Source organism: Manis pentadactyla, chromosome 10, assembly GCF_030020395.1.
Source record: "Manis pentadactyla isolate mManPen7 chromosome 10, mManPen7.hap1, whole genome shotgun sequence".
Taxonomy (NCBI): Eukaryota; Metazoa; Chordata; class Mammalia; order Pholidota; family Manidae; genus Manis; species Manis pentadactyla.
The window spans coordinates 93,956,539-93,980,362 of NC_080028.1; the positions used below are offsets into that span (position 1 = coordinate 93,956,539).

The following is a 23,824-nucleotide window of genomic DNA, read 5'->3' on the forward strand; positions in this document are numbered from 1 at the left end:
CATCTGAGCAGCTTGACCAGCATGTGGCCAATCTTGTCTGCTCTCTTCCCATCACCCTGCCCTGCCCCGGGACTGTTCTGAAGCAAACCCCAGATGTCACTTAGAATGGTGGTTCTAAGGGGGTGGGCATGGGGTGTCTCGGCGTCCTGATTGCTGGCCTCCTCAGAAAGCTTTGATTGGTGACATACTGTGTGACTGGCTGGCTCCTCCTGCCCCAGGGGCTCTGGGGTGAAGGGCCACAGTGGTGTGGCTGTGCACCGATGCAGACCGCTGGACAGCTGGGCGGGCCAGGCCTGTGCTTGTCTCTCCCCTTGGGCTCTCCCACCCAGGCTGGGTTCACAGCTGCTGCCTGCGGCCTGAACCTCGGAAGCAGCCAGGGGAAGGCCCACTCTACCTCCTGCTTCATGCCCTCCTCCCCACGTGGGGTTAGTCATTGCCCAGACCACACTGTTGAATATGGACACTAAAGTGACACAGGACAGGCTCATTGGCTTACAGTTTTAAGGAGGAGAAAAAAGTTAAGGTGGTCAAAAACCACACTGAAGTTTTACAAATTACTCTCAAGTACTTTCTCAGCCTCATTTTTGATCCAGAGCCTCCTGGTCCCTGTGAGGCAAAGGATGATTTTGCCCGGTTTGCAGGTGAGGACCCCAGGCCCACAGAGGCTTTGGGTCCCTGCAGCAAGGAGCTGTGGGGGCAGGACTCCAGGGTGTGAGGTGACAAGTGGCCTACCGTTATGTTTGAGCTGTTTTTCCTTCTAGTTTCCTAACTTGTGGCATTGACTTCTCATACAAAGAATTTGTGTGGCATCCTGGAAGAGGACTGGGCTTGGGGACAAAGTTCCTGCCCCCTCCTTCCCCTCTCCAGGCCTCAGTGTCCCTTGCTGTTAAACAAGAGCTTGGCCTTCATTCCCTCAGAAGGTTTGCACGAAACAGGGAAAGCAGACAGGAGAAATACTGCTCTTAAACTAAAACAGTTTATTGAAGCATTCAGGTTGGAGGGAGCATTTTGTTTCCCAGACTGTGGCTTTTCTGACTCAGAAGGTTCCTTTGGACCCCTGCCCTTCCATGAGACAGTCATGTCACTGCCCAGTTAGCTAAGCTGAGGCCAGTCCTGGGGCAAGGGAGGATTTCAGGGCAGCCGGGGGGTGCCCATCCTGGCCAGTCCTCCACCCTGCCTGCCCCTTCCAGACCGTGATGCGCCTTGTCCCCTGAATGGTCACAAAGATGGCTGTAGCCTCAGCTCTTCCTGAGTGAACTGAGGCCCAAAGAAAAGAGAGCCAGGGCTCCCCCAACTGCCCAAATTAAGTCATGTAATGCTTGCAGGAGACAAGGTGGGCAAACATCGCTACCCTGAAATGTAGGCTATTAAATATGGCTCTGCCCATATAAATTAATTGTATAAGTTTACAGGTCACGAGAAACAAATCCCAGCAACTGACATTAGTAATTTGGGATCCAAATCCAAAACAAGAAGGACATGAATACCAGTGTTGTTCCAAGATTTAGAAAGTGGGTGACTTGCCCTAAATCCTGGGCACGCAGCCACGGCAGTGGCCAGGCTACCCTGGGCACCAGCTCCTTCAGAAGCCTGGTCTGAGGGTGATTCCACGTGTAACCGTCCTTTCCTGGGACCAGATGGGTGCTCGTTGGGACAGGCTGGCTCGTCTCCCAGAAGCGCCCATGACGGGGGTCTAGAAGTGGAGCAACTCTGATGAAGGGCTCCTTGCTTCCTCAGAGGCAGTAAGGGAGGCAAGTAGTCCTACGTGCTCAGGGGTTCCCTTGGCTCCTTCATGAAGATGGAAAATTTGTTAGAAGGAAAAGTTTTGCTTCCATTAGTATTTTGTTCCCTCAGCACCGGAGTGGCTGGCTCGGGGTCAGGGGAGGGACACACGACAATGGTCCACATCCAAATGCCCCCCTGACGCGAGGCTGGCAAGAGAACCCACCCATCAGACAGCCTCCACTGTGTTTCTTATTTAGGCACTTTGGCTCTTTTTTTGGAATCCTGTATTCTCTGACCCTGACCAGGGCCTGGGTTAAGCTGACCCGCCTTCGGTGCAGGAATGCCTTATGCAGGCTGGCTGGGTGGCCTGCCCTTGTGCGCCTCCAGTGACCGATCACCTTCCAGATCGGTCCTCCCCCCTCACAGTGGGACCTGACAGGTGGTACCGGGCTCCGACTCAACTCCTTCCACCTTGCCCAGCAGCCCTTCCACTGATTCGAACACCGTGGACTAGCCTGGGGCTCAGACCCTTCTCTGTGCCAGGCAGGATTCAGGATGTAAAGGCTCCATCCAGCCGCAGCCTGACCCAGACTTGAACGTGTGTCATTTCTGCCAGCACACAGTATAATGTAATGTCTTTCAGCTTAAAAACCTGCGCAGCCCCTGCAGCTCCTGCCAAGGGGTTTGGGTGCATTTTGTTTATTACTATGTACCCTGACAGGTGCCCAGTAAATATCAGGGGAATGAATGAACCATGGGCTCAAATTTTGCAGCTCATCTTGTTGCTGGCTCTCAGATGGCTCAGGCTTGCCATCTACAGGGAGGATTGCCTGTGTCCTGTGGACTGGACTTGGGACAGACAGCCTTCCAGGGCCCTCTGGGGCTGATCCTGCCTCTCGCAGAGTCTGGGCTCTAATGTCTGACCACTTGGGTGCTTGCCCCCACCCCCGCTCACTCTGTGTGTGACTTTGGGCAGGTGGCTGAACACTGCCTTTGGGACATCAAGAGATGGTGTATGTGAATACTGAGCACCATGCTGGCCTGTGTGGTAGCTGCTTGGCACCATGCAGCCACTATTGTCATTGTCCCCAGCATCTCCAAATCCCAGCCTTGGCCGAGTCCTGCTGGGCTCATGCTTTACATGCAGGGTCTTGTCTGAGATGCAGGTCCTGTTAGCTCCATTTTGCAAGTGACACAATAGGTCACTTGCTCAAGGTTGTGGAGACCCAGCCAGAGCCCACCCCACAATTCACCAGCCTTCCCCGCCTGATACCCCAACAGCCTGAGAACCGTATGCATGCTGAGGATCTGTCATTTCACCAAGCCTGCCTCAGCAGTTGGGCAGAGTAGAAGGGACCCCTCAGGAGCCCAGAACCAAGGAGCAGGGTCCCAGCACCCTGCAGAGCCACCGCATTCAGCCCCCACTGTTCCTCTGGCCAAGCTCCCTGTTTCCCTCGCAGTGTGTCCCCTGGGCCTGTGAGGTCCAGCATATTGCACCCGGGTAGCTGGACAGGGGGCTGTACCTTCCTTCCACGTCTTCCCTAGGCTTCCAGGGCCACCACACCCTCATTCACATAATCAGGCTCCCCGCTGTCCTCATCTGAGCTTCCTGCCCTGGAGGGAGGTGCTTCTCTTGGAACCTGCTCTGTGGACCAGTGGGCAGAGGTGAGATGATGGTCAGGTGGTTCCCACGAATACATCCAGGGCTGGGTTCCCCCAGAATGCTCATCCTGGGCAGTCAAACCCACAGATGCCACAAAACTGCCTGCAGGAAATGCTACACAGGATAGCACGTGTCCATCCTCTCTGGGATTTGCCAGAGATTTGCCCTGCTCCAGAGCTGAGCCCCTGCAACTCCATCCACACAGCTGGACAGGCAGCCTGCCTGATAGGCCCTGACCTCAGGAGGCCACGGTGGCTGCTGAGGGATGTCACATTACGGTTCAAGGCCCCGCAGCCACTGATGTGCCAGAGGCTTCATTGCAGAATCAGTTGGACTGGCTGCAGGGGAGCCTACCGCAGTGTGGCCTCCCCAGGCCAGGGCCCTCCCTCCAGAGCAGGAGGACCTCCCTCCAGGTCCCCAGACAGTGACCCCTCGGGAGCCACTGCTCTCCAGCCACATACCCAGGACCTTCCTGGATTCCTGCCACTGATGGATGGATGCCGAGTTCTGATAATCCTCAGATCCCTCGTCACCTGCAGGGAGAGCACTGGGAGAGGGCTGGCAGTGGGACAGCCACCATGGCGAGTCCTCAGGCCAGCAAGATGCCACAGGCCCCTCCAGAGAGGCATCCGTGCCCTGTGCAGGGCAGCCCCCTCGGGGAGGAAGGGTCTCCTCAATGCATTCCCACTGAGGCCTGGGCCCCAAGGGGCCTCCTCCAGGACACAGGCTGTGCTTGACCCAAAGGCTCCAGGGATGTGGGAGACCCTTGGGCTTCAAGGAAGGTGATGCCTTTGGGCAGTGGGGGCTTTAGGTGCCCTCCACCTCTGACCGAGGCCACCCCGCTGCCCGGTCCCCGCAGCCTCACCTGACTCAGGGCTCTTCTGCTTGCAGAGAAGCACGTTCTCGTAGGAATTGTCATCGTCGTCACCTGCCAGGGAAAGAGATGGGGCTCGGAATGGTGGTGGGCCCTGCCCAAAGGCCTGGTTCTTCCTCCTCCCTCTGTCCATCCTTCCCTCCCTCAGCAGCTGCCCTGTTCTGCCAAGCCCCCAGCCCTCTGGATCCCCCAGGGCCTCAAACATCATTCTGGACCAGCTTCTGAATGGGTTCCGGCCTGACTGCAGCAGTGTCTGCCCTGGGCTCCCTCACAGAGGGAGGTGCTCCCCAATGCTCTGGGGTCGGGGAGGTAGGTGGGGGCTGCAGTTAGGCAGCTGGAAAGTTGAGGGGAGGGAGGCCCATCTCTTTCTGGGAAGGAAGGGCAGGAGGGCCGTGGGGATAAGGAGTGTCAGGAACCAGGCCTAAGCTGGCACAGGACCCTTTAAGCTGGGCTGGAGACCTGGGGGTCTGCCCTGTGGCTTCAGCTGGGCCTAGGACTGCCTCATCATCCCTGGGACAGGGAAGCTGAGCTTTAACCATGACCCCACCAGTATCCATCTGTTCTCCAAGAAATGAGGGCCCCTCCCTACTGCAGAAGTTGCAGAGGGAAGGAAGAGGACCCGCTCTTTGCCCACATGGTCCTCAGCCCCCACCCCAGCACAGCCTGAGCAGAAGCCCAGGTTGGGGAGCTGGATACAAACCCCAGGCCTGTGCCCTCAAGTCCTCAGTTACTCTTTCTGTAAAGCAAAGGTGTTGACTGCCTGGGCCCATGAGTTCTAGGGCAGGAGCCCCTGCTGGGCTCAGTGTCAGCAGGGCTGCCCCGCCTGGCTCCTTCCCTGAGGGAACCTGGGTGACAGGGGCCCAGCCTCCTCCCTGCTCCTGCCCCTAGACCCCTCTGGGTCCCTGGCCTCTGTGGCCCAACCCCCTTCCACCCCTGCCTCTACACGTCCCTTTCTTCCCCTGACCCTGGACTCCTGCCTGCAGTGCCAGCCTCCCTCGGCCATCCACCATCCTCCATCCCTCCTGACCAAGGCCCAGCCGCCTCCTCCCCGTCCTCCCAATGGCCTCTGGTCCTGGGAGTGTGGCTCCTGCAGCTGAGCTCCCACAGCCACCTTCTCCCTCTCCCTCTCCCTCTCCCCATCCTCACCATCCACCTCACCTTCCAGGGGCTTCTGGAACTGCCCCCAGTTGTAATAGTCCATAGTGATGGGGTCTCTGGCAAGAAAGCCCAGACACGGTGTGGGTTGCTGTGCAGGCTGGTGGCTATGGGGGGGGGGGGTCCTGGGGCCAGTGAGGCTGGGCTGCTCCAGCCATCCAGGGCCCAGGGGGCCAGGCCAGGCTCTCCCCCAGATCCCTCCATCCGGCTCTCCTGACCATCCTGGGGCTGAGGGGGTGGCAGTCTAGCTCTAGCCACCTTCAGGGGACTCTAGGCAAGTCCCCATCTGTGTTGGCCCATCTGTGAGGTGAGGAGTCATCCCTGGGGGCCCTTCCCCTCTGGGTTCCATGGAGCTTGTCTGACTGTGATGCAGGATGAGATCCCCCTCCCAGACAGCCCCTCCCTGAGCATGGCTACATCCCTGTCCCCACAAAGCCATGGCCACCTCAGGGGAAACAGTGCTATCAGGAGCCTGCCTGGGCCCATGAGTTCTAGGGCAGGAGGCCTTCATAAACAAGGCAGCTCCAGGCAGGGGCAGGCAGGCTGGGAAGGAAGTGCCCAGGGCCAGGAGAAGCTGCTCACATGTAGACTGCATCTGACCCATGTCTACTTCCTGCAGGAGGAGACAAGAATTAGCCCTGAGCACTTGCCCATGGACCCTGCTAAGCCCCCGCCTCCCGAGAGCCCACCTACCTTTGCTGAAGTTCTGGTACCTGGGGGATGCGGAATCTGGAAGAAAGGCCAGGCTCATTGCTCCCTTCCCGCCCCTGCCACTTCCCAGCTCTTGCAGCCCACGGGAGGCCTCATTGCACACTGTGAGGCTCAGGTGTATCTTTCGTTCCTCTGCCCCTGCTGTCTGACCCTCCCCTCTAGGTCAGTCGCATCAGGCCTCCAGCCCAGCTCGCCTGGCGCCCAGACCTCCCCTGCACAGTACCTGTCCCAACAAGTATTTACCTGTCTCAGTCCCACCTTGGCCCCACACACCTGTGTCTGAGAGTCACTCACCTTCGGTGCTGGGGGAGAAACGCAGCAGCTTGTCCTTCCTGCAGGGGAGGGGAAGGAAGGGGCTGAGGAGGGCCAGGGAGAGAGGTCCTAGGGTTTCTGAAGTTCTGAATTCCTAGGAGGGTCTTGACTTGGGCTTAGCCAGGTGGGGACTCAGGTCCCCCTTGTGGGGCTGTGACCCCTCTGTGCCTGAGGTACAGGGCTGATTCCTACCTTGGTGTCACATCAGAGGCCGTGTCCACCAGGGCTGCTGGCCAGGACTGCCCAACCACTGCAAAGGACAAGGGGGTGTTGGCCGGGCCCCCAGGCCAGCCCACCAGTGCAGCCCTCTCATCCACCTGGCCATAGCCTCAGATCAGGCCTGGCTGCAGCCTTAGAACAATGGGATCGAAGGGCCTTTGATATGGACACCCCCAACCCCAAGCCCAGCCCCTGGACCCTTCTGTTTGGGGACTCACAGGAATAGGTCCGGGCCACTGAAAAACTCTGTTGATTCTCTTGCCTAGAAACACATGGAGGTATGTTTAGCCAGGGCCTGGCCTCCTCCAGCCCAAGGGACAAAGAGACAGAAGATATGGACAGAGAGGGGAGGGACAGACCAGGGAGAATGAGGAGAGTGCCTCCCCTCCAGACCTCAGATCCAGGGCTGCCTGATTCCCCCTTCTCTGGACTGCTCCCTTGCCCTGCCCATTGGGTGCCCACCCTTCTTACATGGCCCTGGTCTGAGCCAGCTGCCAGCCAGACCCATGCCCCTACATGGCCTCTCCAGGCCCCCTGGGATGGTCAGGAGGGTCTGTGGGCAGGGCTGGGGAGGCAGCTGTGAGAGTCTGTGATGTGAGGGTCAGGGTGACTGCTCAGGGAGCCAGTGGTGACTTCAGTCAGGAATGACAACGAGGTCCCACCTACCCCCCCAGGAGTGTTGAACATTTTAAGAGGGCACACACCTCTTGAGATGTTCAAACACACCTATATTCCCAAATAACGAGTGAGACAACAGCAAGGTGTCTAGCCATTGTCCAATATCTGCCTTTGAAACAGATCTCTGGTTTTTATTTAGGCTGCCATGTGCCCATCTAAAAGACTATATTCCCCAGCCTCCTGTTGCACCTAAGTTTGGCCATGTGATTAAGCTCTGGTCAATGAAATGCAAGCCAAAGTCAGAACTTTCAGGAAAGCTCCTTATGGAGGCACTGCCAACCAGGGTACATCCTTTTAGGTCTTCTCCTTCATTCTTAGTACTGTCTGGAATGAAAGACGAGGGCTGGAGGTCTGGCTGCCATTTTGGACCATGAGAATAGATGTCACGTCTAAGGATGGTGGAGCTGATTAGCTAATCATTACAGCATTTTGGATTCCTCTCCTGGACCGGAACGGGTACCTGGCCTAGCCTTCCAGGAGCTACCAGGGGCTGGAGGTCAGGGTGACCTGATTTAGGAGGAAAGCCCTAAACCCACAGGAGAGAACTAGGCATGGTTTCCCAGAGAAAGTGATACAGCTGGGCCTGGCACACACAGCAGCCGCTTTATGTAAGCTGGCAGGACTGAACCCAAGTGAGTGGGGGACAACCTGTCTTTCCTCCCACCTAGGCTCAGTTTTCCCACCTCCCACATGAGGTTTAGCTTCTGGCTCTGACAGTCCACAATTCTAAGGTCCACCAAGGGCCTGGAGTGTCCAGAGTCTGAGGGAGGAGGGGAGAAGGGAGATACTGAGGAGGCCTGCCTTAGGGCAGGGAGTTTGGGGGATACAGGAGAGTCCAGCTCACCCCTGGTGGAGATTGTGGGCTGGAAACCCAGAGGACCAAATGACCAAAAAATCCTGGAAAGGTCCAGCCCCAGCCCCAGGGGTGGGCATAAATGGGAAGATTCTATTTTCAGATTTTACTGTGGTTTTTCAGTTGCAAAAGGAAATGAGAAAGGGCGTGTAGGCGTGTTTGTATGTGAGTGCTCGCCTGAGTGTGCACATGAGTGCTGCAAGTGTGAGAAGTGCACACGTGAGTGTGGGAGCCTGTGGGTGTGAGTGGGCATGTGTGCAGGTGGGCCTCGGCATCCCCCAGGCCTTCCGTAGTCACGGTCCTACTCCATGTAAGGACACCGATGGCCTCTGCCCTCCTGCCCAGGTTGTCCCTGGCCCACAGCCCTGACCTGCAGTGTCCTGCATGGCTGACCATCCCAGGGCCCCAGAGCAGCCCACCTGTCCTCAAAGTGCCTGGGACTCTATCCTGCCTGGGGTCTGCCACCCAGCCTGGGGTCAGTGACCCCACTAAGTCTCTACCCCGACTCCTTTGCTTCCTACTGCACTAAGCTCTTCTGTGGCTCCCCTTGGCCCTTAGAACAAATGCTAAGGCCTCTTCCCATAGTCAAGGCCCCCCACCTCCTCTTCCAGCTCATCGTTCTCAAGGCACACCCTCATCTGCCACCTCATCCCGAAAGACAGTGTCCACCCTGGTCCTCCGTTGGGGACAGGACCCACAGCTCTCTGGAATGTCCCCTTCACCTTCTCTCCCCCAAGGGATGTGCCCATGTCCTGCCCTGCGCTCCTTCAGCATTTTCCAGGGGACCCTCGGACACAGCTCAGTTGGCTCTGTGCCCAGTCTCTGTCCCACAGCTCCCCATTGCTGCAGGAGGGTGGGATTCTGCTGTGAATGCCCAGCACTGGCACAGTGGGCTCCCCTGGGTGGGGGTCAGTGGGAGGAACTCTGGAGATGCTCCTGGGCCAGGAGAGCAGCCCCCCTCCTCCCAAGGCCCTCTCCACCTGGCTAGGCAGGAGCTCCCTGACCAGAGGGGCCCCTGGGCGCCCCCTCTCCTCCTCCCCTGACCACATGGGGCCCACTAGAGGCTGGAAGAGGTGTGAGTGAAGGGGTGAGGGGCAGGGAACAGGGAAGCCCAGGGGCACATGACGCCACTCACAGACTCCTCTGCTCATAGATTTTCTCGGACTTTTTCGCACCTGTAAGAACAGAATATCTTAGCAAGTCCTCTCTAGCCTGTGCCCTGTGCAGGCCTCAAGGAGGACGACACTGTGGGCCACCCAACATGGACAGGGGTTGGATGCCATGGGCAGCCTGCCTCCCCTTCCTTGTCCAGTGACCCCTGCCCCACACATGCCCCTTAACCCAGCAAAGCCCAGGCTCCTCAGTGAGCCAGGCCTGGTGTCTTCAGGGCAGTTTCAGGGCTGGCCTTGTGAGGCTCACGTGAGGCCCCTTGTGGGCACAGCCAGGTCCTGGCCTGAGCAGGTCTCTGGTGCACCATCTCTTCCATTGCGCCTGTGACCCCAGCCTTTACCTGGGCGGGAGCAGCGCACACACAGGCCAGCCGCTGCCCCCAGTAGCAGCAGCAGGGCGGCCCCAGGCCAAAGCAGCTCCGTCGCGGCGCTCATGTCCTCTCCTGGCCACTCTTCCTGAGATGCTGTAATGTGGGCACCTGTGAGCCAGGGAAGGGGTGGCAGAGCCACCCCCTCCAGGAGGCTGGCCGCCCTGCACTTTCCCCAGCCCCAGAGCCGAGCCCAGTCGTGGGAGAACCACCTGCTCCCCTGCTCCAGGACCACTGGCCAGGACGGAACCAATCCTGTACCCATCTGATCCAGATCCGCATTCCTGTCCCCAAGGACCACCGTCACCACTTGGTAAATGCTGGAAGGTTCTGGGGGACCACCAGGCCCCACCATGTATATGTGCACACTCCCACACTCACCTGTGCTTAATATGCATGACTACACTTTGAGGGGAAGGTGTCTCTCTCTCTCAAAGGGGCTTGTATCACTTTACAAATAAAGAAACCAGAAATCCCACAGCTGCAAAGCAGAATGACAGAATTTAAACTCCAGCCGCTGGTCCCCAGCCACCTCTGGCTCTGCCACGGCATCCCATTGTCTCCTGTGAACGCAGCTCTGCTGCCCAAACTCAGAGTCTGCGGCCCCTGCAGCATGGGAGCCCCTGGCAGCCCCCACCCGCCCTAGGGTGCTTCCCTGACCCCACCCATGGCCTCCCAGGGAGCTGGGAGGAGGAGGTCCAGAAGGCTTCTGGGAGGATGTAGGCCTGAAAGTCGTGCTGAGGAGCTGGGGAAAGGGAGGCTTGGGGAGAAACCTAGCGTTATATGGCCTGCCTCCTGCTGCAGGCTCCCCTGAGGCCTGTGCTCACCCCGAGGTTCCTGAATCCCTGTGGCAAAGATGACGAGGCTGTGGGGGGCCCTTCACAGAGAAGCCATCTCTCCTTCCTGCAGGAGGCCAAGTGAGCCAGTGGGAACTCGGGAAATCGTGGACCCTGTGACGGGCTGCCTCCACATGAGGAGAAAGGCCGCCCCCGCCAGAGCGCTGTCTGGGGCCTCAGCTCCCACCACCTCCGGCCTGGGCACCGCCCTCCAGCCTGCAGGCTCTCCTCCTCCCCAGCCCCGCAGCCCCGGCCAAGGCCATGTCGTGCCCTGCCGAGCAGAAACACCAGGTCTTGGAGGGAGGACCCCACTTGAGCCTCAGAGCCTCTTGGCCTCAATTTCCTCATCTATGGAAGAGGATCAGGCCAGTGCCTCCCTCAGAGACTCGCTGGAGGATGAGTGTGACCAGCCAGGCTCACGGTCTGGGCTTCCTGAGAGAGACTTGCTAAGGGTCTTACTGTCCTTGCTGGCTGGTTTGGACAGTCCCCTCATGCCCCGCCCCTGACATCTTTGTCCTTTTGGTTAGGACAGAGGATCTGCCCCTGAAAGAGACTCAGGCACAGACACGTGGGTGGGCTGCACACTTGTTTGCTGAGACCAGACAGGGGTCTGCTTGAGAGCACAGGAGTGAATCCACGCTCTGGGCTGGGCACTGAGTCCCTGGGGCCTGGCTTGCTGGCCTCTGCTGCCCTCCTGGGACAGGGCGGCCCTCCATCCCAGAAGCTCTGACCACCAGGAAGCCTGCGCCCTGGACCCCGCTGTCCTGGAGGAGCAGCATGCTCAGGTCGGGGTCCCAGCCCTGGCCACCCCACCCACCTGGCACTGGACGAGGAAGCGAGGGGACATGAGAACACAAATTCTACCCTTGCTCTGGAATCTCAGTGGCCCCAGCCTCTGTTAAACAGGCAACAACGACACTCATCCTTCAGGTCTGTCGTATGAGGCCTGGCACCTCGATGAGGCATGTGAAGTGCTGCTTCGGGGGCCACGGATGGCTGTGACTACCATGACTTGCCATCACCATGGTCTGGTCCCTGTGGAAGGGGAAGGGGCGGCTGCAGCCTGCTGGGGCTGGAACCGGCTGGACAGCCTGCAGAACTGTGGAGCAATCTATCCGGAGCTCTCCCTGCCGGGTGCCCCAGACCAGGCCTGGGCCTCCTCCACTGCATTGTGCCAGGACCCCGGGAGGGGCTAAGATCTGAAGGAGAGCGTGGCCTTCAGCCCAGCACCTTAGTTGTCACAAGGGACACACTAGGTCCTCTTTCCAAGGCAGGAAGGTGGGGCCCAGAGAGGCGAGTACTCTGTCCAAGGTCACATAGCTATCCAGTCCCAGAGCCGGCATCCAAACCAGAACAGGCTGACTTCAAAGGCCGCACTCCTTTACCTCTTCCTTTTATTACATTTTTAAGAATCACGAAATATTTTTTAAAAGAGAGACTTATTTGAGGAAGACTTGGGACCGCCCCCACCCCGACTCAATAAATCTGCCCTTTCTCTTTGCTTTCCCACCCAGGTTCTGAGAGCAAGCGGGGCATGAGGGTGGAGAGAGCAGAGGCTGAGTGCCCAGGAGAAGCAGCCCCAGCAGCCCTAGGGGGGCCCCAAGGGGCCAGGCAGGGCTGGGTGGGGTGGGGAGGCTGCCACAGCCTGTGGCTCTGCAGGCCAAAATAGCACAAAGGGAAGTGGGCAGTTTTCATATGAACAAGGTTTGCAACATGCTGGCTGCAAGAAAGCCCTCTGAGCTGGGCTAAGTGAACCTCAGCATCCGAGTCATGCACCCGAAAAGGCCTTGGGAAGCCAGTCTGACCAATCTCCCAGCCCTACTCATGCTAGAGATGGGGAAACTGAGGTGCACCAGGGTCCCAGGGCAGGCTGGGGAGACGGGGTTGGATGAGGGGTCCCTGCTGGCCAGGCTCTGCTCTGGGGCCTGTTGTTTTCCCAAATAATCTTGGCCTTTAGATGAGGCCACCTGAGAGGCCTCTAATGGAGGCTCTTAAAGCTCAGGTGGCCAAGGCAGGGGCCTGAGCAGCCTTTTCCCATAGCAGAGGCAGCGGATGGTGAAGGCCAAGACCACCTGTTGATAGAGCTGGGACAAGGGGCTCTCTAGGGCCTATAGCCTCATGGACCCCAGCAGAGGGTTGGCAGCCCAGGCTGGGGACTGCGTAGGGTGGCAGGGGCGCCATCGCCATCTGGCCTGATGCAGGACCAGGCACACTGGCCTGTGGAGTCTCACCAGCCCTCCCATAGCCCTGCGGCAGGATAGTTCAGCCCCATTTTTCAGAGAAAGAAATCAAGGCTCATTGGCCTAGACTTGCAGAGGCGACTGCCCTGGCCCTTCACCAGTCTCTGGAAGTGATGAGACCACCCCGGGGGCTTCCCAAGGTTGTGCACCCTCAGCTGGGCACGGCAAGGACAGGGAGGTAACCGGAGCGTTAGAAACAGGCCTTACCTCCGAGGGCCGCAGGGCTGGGGTGAGGGTTCCCTAGCCAGCGGCGCCTCGGCAGGACGGGCTAAAGGGGGGGGTGCCAGGTGTCCTGGCAACTTTCCACCCTACCCGGTGGGCTGCCTGGTGCCCTGCTGGGCCAGGGGAGTCCACGGGGGACAGTCTCAGGACCCCTGCCTCAGGGCCAGGCCCCAGGCCCTCCTGGGGAAGGCTTACCTAAGAGCTGGGGGCTCCTCACTGCCGCCACCTCATCCTGGCCCACACACCTGCTAAGCTGCCGCCAACACCACAGGCACTGGAGGGCAGCAGGCAAGGCGGCGGGCTTCCTGTCAGCCACTGAATCATCTACCTCACACATCCGCTGCTCTGCTGGACAGGCTCTGCTATTAACAGCCGGGGACAGAGACGCAGAGACAGAGAGAAAGAAGGAGACAGACACAAACACAGGCACAGGGAAAACAGATAGAAGCAGACGCGCACACACACTAAATACAAACACAGGCACACACAGGTCTCAAAGAGGGGGAAGCACACCCTGAAGGACAGGGGGAAGAGAATGAAAGGTGGTGCTTGCAAGACATCCCCCAGGCAGCAAGAGAGTAGGAAGATGTGGAGAGACATATGCTCAAAGCCACACACAACACAGAAATACACATCCACCTTGACACTACACACAGCAAGAGAGGGAGTGAACCAAAGGTACATGCAGAGAAAGACACATGGTCAGGGAGAGAACAAGAAAGAAAAATGCGCGCACACACACACACACGGACAGATAGGCAGAGACCACACACACACACACACACACACACACACACACACGGAGAGAACAAGAAAGAAAAATGCAGACACACACACGGATGGACAGATAGGCAGAGACCAAACCTGGGATGGATCCAGAGACAGAGGAAGACAGAGATACACAGACTATCAGAGAAATGCAGGAGGAGACAGCCAGAGTCAGAGCCACTCAGAGAGCAAGAGTCCCGGAGAACCAGACATACCCACTTCCAAACGCACACACACAATATGGGTGGATGGGGACAGAGGGATGCATGGCAGATGCATGCCAGGGGAAACAGAACCAACAGCCAGAGCCAAACACAGCCGGACAGAGGAAAGGACAGTGGGAGCAACAGCCGCAGGCAGCAGGGAACCCTGCTGAAGGACAGGACAATCACAACTCCCTTCTAGTCCTGGGAGCCCCAGCTCAGTTCCCGTTTTCCAGGTGAGGTTCATGGAGGAAATGAGTATGGACCCCCATCTGAGCGCTGCTGCTCCAGGGCCCGGCCTCCCCACCCCCCTGCCTGCCTGTTGACGGGAGGATTGGAGCAGAGCAAACCAGCTTCTTGGGACAGATCAAAACCGCACAGGTCACTCGGGATGAGGGTGGTGGGGGCCTCCGTTACTGGTCCTTCAGCTTGCCTAAGGCCATTGAACTATTAGTGGCCCTCCACCTGCTAGAGACCCTGGGGAAGCCCATGAAGGTCTCCTAGCTCGCATCGGCCTGGCAATTCCAAACCTGGGCTCCCCACCTCTGGGGGCCCCTGTCTGCCTGGGACTGGGTTTCTCTTTCAGCCCCAACCTGGGGTGGATGAGATTTCCTGCAACACCAGGAAGGTGGGGGTGCGGTCAGGAGGCCCCACTGGGATCGAAACAAAATGGGAGGCCGAGCAGCGTCCTGCTGCCACCGTGTGGGTGAGGAGGGTAGCACATGGTCTGGGAGCTTGTTTTGGGAGATCTGTAGACCTTCAACATCATCAGGAGCCCGTCCCTGTCCTCCTCATAAATATGTAGCAGGCCTAAAACCAACCCCATCTGAACTCCCAAACCTATGCCTTTGCAATCACTGCCAGTCTGGCAATGCGACATTTAATTCCTATGATAACCTGCCAGCTGGTGGGAAGATTGGAGGCTCCCAGGGACTAAGCTGAATTTGAATCTAGACCCCAAAGCCACTAGAGCGTTGTCTGCACCATTCACAGGGCATCAGTGGGTACATGCCAGCAGCACTTCTCATTGGGAGCAGTGGCCAGGACCCTCACACAGCTGGGACAAGCCTGCATTGCTTCCATGGTTCTACTGGGCTGTTTTTTATTTTTCTCTTACTGATTTGCAGGAATTCACACATCCTTTTTTTTTAGTTTGTGACTTGACTTTTCATTGTTTCTATTTTGATAAAGTACTTAAAACAAAAACAAAAAACTAGTTAGTATATGCTTCAAGAGTATAATGCATGTGAGAAAGACTTCTACCAATTCCAAGGACTGGTGCCGCTTACAGAATCTCTAGGCTACCTGAAAAGCTGTGATCTCCCTTAGGACGGCAAGCTCCTGGTCCAGGAAGGATTTTTTTTTTTGATTATTCATTTGATTTTCATACTTGAGTTATATGTGAATCCCACATTTCTCCCTTATTTATTTTTTTAAAAAATAAAATGCTGAAATGGTAGGTAGATGCAAGATAAAGGTAGAAAACATAATTTAGTGCTGTAAGAGGGCAAATGTAGATGATCAGGTGTGTGCCTACAGACTATTAATCCAAGCTAGACAAGGGCAACAAAACATCCACGGATGCAGAAGATTTCTCTCAAAACAGGGGGGGTGAGGTTCTAAGCCTCACCTCTGTTGACCTTCAATTTCTCTCCTGATGGCCCCCCTGCGACTGTGCCTGTCTTAGGTTGTTCCTCCCTTGAGGAATCTTACCCGCCTCTGGCTAACCAGCCGTCTTCCAGGAAGGATTTTATAAACATTTTACCTCGTCTCCCACAGTGAAAATAACAAGGAATAAATTCTCTCTAAGGCTTACACTGAATACCAAAGAGCCTGCCACTGCGAAAGAAGTGCTTTTATTTGTGTATTTTTTACAGTTAGAGAGTGGTTACAGATGGGAGAAGAGATTAGTAGGTTATAATTAAGTACAGTCATTATTTTAGTTCATTTACATGATGACAAAATGTGAAAGACACTTAAGATACCAGACATGTCTATAAGCCTGTTCATCTCACACTAAGGAAGTTAACTCCACCATCTCAACATGTTAAAGACTGGCCAAGAAAACATGGAAGATAGAGCAAAGCCCCTAGAAGGCTTGGTGCCCTTCAGGGACACATGAGGAGCCCAGCCTGAGCAAACCTGTCACCTGTCTGTGCCACATTTAAGGCTGTGTGACCAGCTTACAGCTTACAAAAGGGCAACCATCTGAGGATGGGGCGGCAGACCGGGTGGGAGCCATTGGTGACACGAACGACGCACTACTGTCCTGTACTCAAGATCCTTTAGAAAGCTGGGGATGTGACACCCTGGCTGTTTCCCCTCCCACCAGGCAGAGTCCTGCTGGCAGACATCCAGAAGCTGGTGGGCAGAAGGTGTTCTGCCTGCCCTGCTCTCCTCCAGATCAGGAAGCTCCACAGACAACCTGGGCCTTCTCAGGTCCGAACACAGTTGTCATTCCAAAGAGTGAACCCTGTCGTGGGGTAGGGACCCTGTATGACCTCCAGAGCCACCTGGAATTTGAGGACTAAGGGGAAACATTAAATTAGTTTTTTATGTGTTTTAAATTAAAGTACAATTCACGGAAAGAGCAATTATGAGGCTTCCTAAAAAAAAAAACCCAAACGAACCAGCACAAATCTCCAGAGGCCAGAAAGCATCATATCATCATACACCACACAGAAAAGAATCAGTGCTTCCAGAATCTCCAGTCAAGCAGCTTTACAAATTAATTAACTCTTCTTGTTCTGGACTTCATCTCTACTATGTGTTCTCTTTCTGAGAAAACTAGGCTATTCCTCAGGAACTGTGAAAGTTGATGCTAGGTAACAATTCCAACACCTTCCTCCTCCACCCGCATGTCCACCTCCTGACCACCTTCCTCTTTCTGCCTCCTAAGGCCTCCCTGAAAAAAACGACGTGATTTGTGATGGGAAACCCAGGCTTCTGGAAGTCTGCTGTGCAAACTGTCCTCTCCTAGGACCTGGAAAAACGATCTGGCCCCTGACAAGATGTACTCTGAAGTGAACATTCCTAGAAACCTGAGACCCTTATTAAAAGGGCCTCAGCTTGCATACCATTAGTTTCTCTGAAGCCAGTTCAGGAGTAGCAGAGAAAGCAGATCAACTACCTATCTAAACCTAACTCTGGAACATTCACACAGCTGCTACTTTTAATCATCACAAGCCATATGAAAATGACCTTACTTATTTGGGTGCTTATTTGGGGAAAGACTTACCCTCCTCTTTTAATTCAGTCACTCATGGACAAGGGGCAAGTACCAAAATGCCTTCTGTAACATTTGTTATCACAGAAATACTACACGCCAGGACAAAAGGTGCTTATGGGAAGCCACCACTACAGTTACAGCAACAGAGGGTTGGGAGGAGGGGGGCCAGCTGCACCAGAGTTTGATTTCAGTAACAAGGAACCTCTCAGTTACTGGTGGACCTAGACGATCCTTTCAAGGGACTGAACATTCACGGGCCCTTCAAATGTGGAATCCACAAGAGCTTTGTAAAGAAGCCCCATGGAGCTGACATCACACCCCTGGGCCACCAGCCCAGGAAACCCCTCTGAGTGACCAGGTTGCAACTCCTCAGCTTAGGACAGGGGGTTCACAGACTCCTCCCTTTGGCGAAAACACTAGTGGGCATCAAGGCCTCTCCTCCACACACACTTAGTGGAACAGTCCAAGTAACTCACTCATGTATCTGCTGCACAGCACCCACCCTCTCCCCACTGTATTTCCGCAGATGAAGCTGCAGTCAAGGTTCTTACCTCCTGCTAAGTGGATCCTGTACTGTGCCAGGCCCCCTGCTGACACTGTCCCCACCAGCCCAGCTTCTCTCAAAGCTCACAGCTCTGCAGCTTGCTCACTGGGCCACAGAATCACCCAACTGCCCAGCAGCACCTCCCAAAACATGCCTGCCACAAAGCAGCACCCATCAGTGTCATGAAAAGCTCCTGGAATTTCTTCTAAAAACAAGTAGTTATTATAAGTGGTGTGTAAAGGCTAGATGTTTTCCATCTTGGGGAAAAAGGCCCTTCAACCAACCAAAAACCATAGCTGTACTGTATGTAAGGTTTCTGTTAGGAAAATTACATTTTTAGGAAGTGAGAAGGGGGAAAAACACAGGAAAAGAGTTGACATCCTACTTTTAATCATCACAAGCCATTAAAATAATTTCACTAATTCTGTAACTTCCAAATGCAAGATGCTTTTCTGACAGTGCACTTTATTATTCAGATGCTCCTCCCCAAATTTCAAGTTGGTGACTGCATAAGCAGCTAAAAAGAACTAAAAAATAAGGACAAGCATTAAATATTACGTAAGGTTTTTCTTTTATTTAAAAGATCATTCACAAAATACCATATCCATAGATTTACTTTCTGCATATAGTTGAATGTGTTAAGTGTTTGGAATTCCATTCTTACATTTAAAAGTCAACTGGATTGCCCAGAAGTTTAGAAGAATCTGTTTTGTTCTTAATCTTTCCACATTGAAGATATAAGTAGGTCATCTGAAAGCATCAGGTTTGATTACAATCACATAATGCATGTCTTTCTTACGTATTGGTGTTACACAAATGGTTCTTATTTCAGAAGCAAAGATGGCAGGTGGAAGGAAGGAAAGGAGGGGAGAGTTCTGTAAATTGCTGAGACCATGTGACGAAAGAATAAGAGAAGCCAAGGACGCCAGCTAGCAACAAACCACTACCTCAGCACACTGCTTGGCGCATGTGGCCCCTCGCAGCCCTCCAGTCACGACACTGAGGGCCTCTGGCTTCAGAAGCTCCTACTGGCCTCCCAATCCCAGGCAAGTGCTGAGCACTGGACATGGGGACAAGAAACGGCCCACAGAGACCTAGGAACTGAGAGCCACCTACCAGTTATTTTAAAGTTCCTGACAACTCTGCATAGCAAAATTCTCAATTCATCAAGCGAAACAGAGTGCCACACTCTAGGTTCATTTTAATAAAATTAAGGGATGGTGCGAAGCATAGTAGCTCACTGTCACTTCTACAAGGGAACAGAAAAGACACAAGAGAGAGATGCAGAATACACAGATGCCAGGGATGGGAAGAAAGCAATGTCTGCACTAGAAAGTTAGCTGAGCACAGCTCTGCCGCCACGACCTTTTAGTCCCCCAAACCGACCTGCCCAGCAGCGAGGAAAGCAGACGGCAGTTCGTCACATCTTGCCAGAGGAGTCTCTAACACCGCCAGGGAAAGGAGGGGCTAGTCTGGATGCAGTGGGGAAAGAGCAATAACCAGGTGTGTGAACCCAACAGTGCATCCAATGTCGGCCCCCTCACACTATTTCACGTAGCTCTTCCCCATTCATTTCCCTGTCAGACTGAGAGCCCGTTCTGCTGGGGCAACCCATGTGGGGATGGGGTAACAGACAGGACTGCTTATAAATAGGGACAGGAAGAAATTTGCAAGGTATCACCAGAATAGTTTATCCTTGTTTTCAAAACAAGGTGCCTCAAATTCTTTATGTTGATCACGGCTGAAAGAAAACAAGATGCTATCCAATCTGTGGCCTCTTCTCTGGTTTCTCCTTGGAAGCCACAGCAATACAGAACTCAACATGCAGGTCAGAAGAGAAGCACTGAGCAAAATCAAAGGAAACGACTGGAGTCGGGCCAGTGTGTCTAAAGTAAAAAGAGAAAGCAAAGGAGAAAAATGAAGCAGCACCTCAATGCAAACACTCCCACATGGCAGCTGCCTCTCCCTCTGGAGACACTCATGTGCTGGAAGGAAACAAGGAGCAAGAAGGCAAGGACTAAAGGAAATTGGGGAAGGAGTGGCAGCAAAAAAGCACACAAAAACAAAAAGCACAAGCAGGCACTAGACAGAGGGCGAAGCCAAGAATGTACTAAAAACCACTTGTTAACTGCTGACATGCACTCACAGGCTCTGTTTCCGTCGTAAGAAAGGACAAAGGTCAGGCGCAGGAATGGTAACTGCAGGACTGCCGGTCCGGGGGCCAGCCAGGCTGTGGTCTTGCTCTAACTCCCCCCACTCCCATTCCCTCCCGGCCGCAGCTCATTCTTGCTCCTTGTGGACGACTTCCTCTCTGGGCCTGGCTCCTCCAAAGATAGCAGAATTGGGATTGGCTACTTGATTAAGGGGCGTTGCAACTGTTCGAGGTTTAAGCTGGAGCCTCGGTCTCTGTGCTCTTTCCTCTGGGGGAGAAAAAAAACAACACGCTTTATAATGAATGGATTCCATTCCCCATCCAGGCAAAATGACCAAACTGATGCTGACTTCTACAACCCAGCCCTTTTCTGAAAATTAACAACCTTGAAGAACTATTCAATCCCCAGATACCCTAATAAACTTACTATTTCCTATTTAAGACTACGGGGCGGCGTGCAGTAACAACTGTAGTAGCCTAAGGAGCCGTGTGGGGGCAGCCAAGGTAGCACGTTTACAAGTTACTGCCTTACCTTCTGTCGGTTCTCTGAAATCCATGCTGGACCCTCGAAGGGGAGGGCCATCTCTGAAACGACTCCCCATTGGGGGGCCCGTTCGCCGGTCACCTGGGCGACTCCCTCCCCTGCCTCCTAGGAAGTCATCCCTGAAGCCTGGAGAAGTAAGACGGCACTGAGTTACTCGTTAGACTACTGTCTCAAGCCGAGTATAGCTTGTGTGAACTGTTTCTCCGTTTATTTTTAAATTTGGTTTGTCCAGCCTCAGTTTTTCTGAAATAAAGGGCACTGGAAGTGAGTCCAAATGTGAATCTGCTTGTTTTTTTAAAAAAAATTAAAGTTTTAAATAAAAAAGATTCTTAGGAGAGAAAAAATGAGCTGTTTAGAATCTTAGCTTGCAGGAAAAATGGAAAAAGACCACATGAGACTATAACATAGCATAGCTTACAACAAAACAAGAATCCTCAAAGAACGGGTTATTCTGTTTTCTAATATACAATACACAGTTATTAGAAAGAGAAACCTGAAATTTAAGTTACAAGTTAGACTGCAACATCACACAAATAAGCTATATACAATGTCACCTCTGGGTGACACTCCTCACTTTTCTGTTTCTGCTGCATTTCAGGTGTGGATGGATCATCCTAAAAGCAAACCACCTGTGTGGTAGACAAAGTGGATACCAGAGTCGGGCCCACTGCCTCACAGAGTGGGCCATGCTGGCAGACCCCTCAGCCCCAACCTGCACGTCTCTGGCTGCAAAGGGTTTTCCATCATTCGTGTGTCTGCTACAATTACCAACAGAAGTAAACTGCATTTCAGTCAAGAGTTGTTAAGAGTAAGCTCCAATTCCCATCCATGTGTAGAATATTTTCTCAGTGGATTCATTAAAAAAACCTTCATCCTTATTTAGTTTTGTATTTAACTTAAAGTCTTTCGTTTGGGGAGGAGGGATTTTAAGCTAATTAACCTTTTAACAGTACAGCCTGTTGAAATTAACTTTCAGTACAAGTTTAAGAAATGAGATTGTAATTACACAAATGGACCCGCCTTCTGTCCCAGCTCCCAGAGGAGACTGCTCTTATCCTCAAAAGATGGTGCCATTGCTCAAAGCTTTGCAGGACCCATCTTTGGGAAGAATCCTGAGCCTGAGGAAGATTCTTCCATACACAGCCCATCTTCATTATTCATAGACTTTGTATTTGCAAATCCACCTACTCAATAAAACTTAATTTGCAACCCCAAAATCAGTATTTTTGGCTCTTCTGTTGTCATTCAGACATGCAGAGCAGCAAGGCTGGGGCCACCTGACTCCCATGGCTGAGGTGGAATAGGGCAACACGCTGCCTTCTTGTTTCCACTCATGCTATGAACAAATGTCTTTTTCACCATCTAGTTAGTGTTAGACTGTTTACTCTTTTGGGCTTCTCACTGGTGATTTCACTGTTTAAAAGGCACCTATGGGAGGGCTGTGCAACACAGAGAAGACAAGTAGTGACTCTACAGCATCTTACTATGCTGATGGACAGTGACTGTAATGGGGTTTGTGGGGGGGACTTGGTGAAGGGGGGAACCTAGTAAACATAATGTTCCTCGTGTAATTGTAGATTAATGATACCAAAAAAAAAAAAAAAGGTACCTAAACAGTGCTGAAGGGTTGTCTAGTGTTCCCTAAGTACAAGGAGGATGTGACATGCCTTATGGAGAAAATATGCATTACACCACGCATAAACTTCAATTCAGGCAGAGAAAGTGTTACTTGGCCATGAATTCACTGTTGATGTATCAGGAAAATATTAAATAAGATGTTTTTAAACAGAAACACATAGAACAAGGTTACATATTGATCAGCTGACAAAAATGTTATAACCCGAGGCTCACAGGGACCTGACCATATTTATTCCCTAGGACAAATGTATTTGCTAGGTCAGGGTTTGCAGTGATTTCATATATAGAGAACCAACTAACTGCAATGGTGTTATTTTTCTGTTCTCTAAAGCTGGTAAGGAATCAAGTTATTTGAAACCCATTTCAGAAACTGGGTTGAACAACATAAATTTTAACAAAGGAAGTAATGAAAGCAAGTCTAGAAAGATTTAAACCAACAGTAGTACTGCTCTTGGGGAAAACTCATTTGGATGTATACAGGCAAGTATAAGGTTCTCTACAAAGTCTTTTTTTGTGTGTATCATTTATTCCCTAGGACCAATATATTTGCTAGGTCCTAGGGAATAATTACATGAGTGACATTACAGTTACTAGACTCCCCCCATTATCAAGTCCCCACCACATACCCCATTATAGTCACTGTCCATCACGTAGTAAGATGCTATAGAATCACTACTTGTCTTTGTGCTAGACTGCCATCCCCGTGCCCCCCTACATTATGTGTGCTAATCGTAATGCCCCTTATTCCCCTTCTCCCACTCTTCCCACCCATCCTCCCCAGTCCCTTTCCCTTTGGTAACTGTTAGTCCATTCTTGGGTTCTGTGAGTCTGCTGCTGTTTTGTTCTTTCAGTTTTTTCTTCTTATGCTCCACATATAAGTGAAATCATTTGATACTTGTCTTTCTCCGCCTGGCTTATTTCACTGAGCATAATACCCTCTAGCTCCATCCATGTTGTTGCAAATGGTAGGATCTGTTTTCTTCTTATGGCTGAATAATATTCCATTGTGTATATGTACCACCTCTCCTTTATCCATTCATCTGCTGATGGACACTTAGGTTGCTTCCATTTCTTGGCTATTGTAAATAGTGCTGCGATAAACACAAGGGTGCCTATGTCTTTTTAAAACTGGGCTCCTGCATTCTTAGGGTAAATTCCTAGGAGTGGCATTCCTGGGTCAAATGGTATTTCTATTTTTGAGTTTTTTGAGGAACCTCCATACTGCTTTCCATAATAGTTTAATTTACATTCCCACCAGCAGTGTAGGAGGGTTCCCCTTTCTCCACATCCTCATTTGTTGTTGTCTGTCTTTTGGATGGTGACTATCCTAACTGGTGTGAGGTGATACCTCATTGTGGTTTTAACTTGCATTTCTCTGATGATTAGTGATGTGGAGAAGTGTCTGTTCAGCTCCTCTGCCCATTTTTTAATTGGATTATTTGCTTTTTGTTTGTTGAGGTGCATGAGCTCTTTATATATTTTGGATGTCAACCCCTTACCAGATATGTCATTTATCAATATATTCTCCCATACTGTAAGATGCCTTTTTGTTCTACTGATGGTGTCCTTTGCTTACAGAAGCTTTTTAGTTTGATAACAGTCCCACTTGTTCATTTTTGCTTTTGTTTCCCTTGCCCGGGGAGATACGTTCATGAAGAAGTCACTCGTGTTTATGACCAAGAGAGTTTTGCCTGTTTTCTTCTAAGAGTTTTATGGTTTCA

General features: G+C 53.0%; 2 protein-coding genes across 7 annotated transcripts in view; both read right to left on the bottom strand.

Moving 5' to 3' along the window:
• Window positions 1–380: 380 nt before the first annotated feature.
• Window positions 381–13,515, bottom strand: LAT2 (linker for activation of T cells family member 2). Of its 5 annotated transcripts, none has more exons than XM_036887319.2 (13): window positions 13,221–13,507; window positions 9,701–9,823; window positions 9,326–9,365; window positions 6,878–6,921; window positions 6,633–6,690; window positions 6,423–6,460; window positions 6,111–6,146; window positions 6,000–6,030; window positions 5,421–5,476; window positions 4,254–4,316; window positions 3,850–3,935; window positions 3,249–3,370; window positions 381–1,788 (listed from the first exon to the last, which is right to left on the bottom strand). In XM_036887319.2, the coding sequence occupies exons 1-12, from the start codon at window positions 13,360–13,362 to the stop codon at window positions 3,296–3,298; spliced, it is 792 nt and encodes a 263-aa protein (XP_036743214.1). In that variant the 5' UTR covers window positions 13,363–13,507; the 3' UTR covers window positions 381–1,788; window positions 3,249–3,295. The 5 variants fall into 5 exon arrangements, with proteins under 5 accessions (XP_036743214.1, XP_036743211.1, XP_036743215.1 ...); XM_036887316.2 differs by having other exon boundaries at window positions 3,850–3,921; window positions 13,221–13,501; XM_036887320.2 differs by lacking the exon at window positions 6,000–6,030 and having other exon boundaries at window positions 3,850–3,921; window positions 6,131–6,146.
• Window positions 13,516–18,321: 4,806 nt separating this feature from the next.
• Window positions 18,322–23,824, bottom strand: part of EIF4H (eukaryotic translation initiation factor 4H) — a 28,455-nt gene continuing 22,952 nt past the window's right edge. For both annotated transcript variants that reach the window (XM_036887301.2, XM_036887300.2), the window contains 2 exons: window positions 20,454–20,591; window positions 18,322–20,189 (listed from right to left, as the gene is read on the bottom strand). In XM_036887301.2, coding sequence (XP_036743196.1) covers window positions 20,050–20,189; window positions 20,454–20,591 — 278 coding nt within the window. In that variant the 3' untranslated portion in view covers window positions 18,322–20,049. The remainder of the gene's footprint in view (window positions 20,190–20,453; window positions 20,592–23,824) is intronic.

Bases quoted from the DNA above. Each gene is read 5' to 3' on its own strand.
- LAT2 (XM_036887316.2), bottom strand. From the start codon at position 13,362: ATGTGTGAGGTAGATGATTCAGTGGCTGACAGGAAGCCCGCCGCCTTG. The intron at 9,824-13,220 runs GTAAGCCTTCCC...CCCACATTACAG, and splicing joins GAGGAGCCCCCAGCTCTTAG to CATCTCAGGAAGAGTGGCCA. The intron at 9,366-9,700 runs GTAAAGGCTGGG...CTGTTCTTACAG, and splicing joins TGTGCGCTGCTCCCGCCCAG to GTGCGAAAAAGTCCGAGAAA.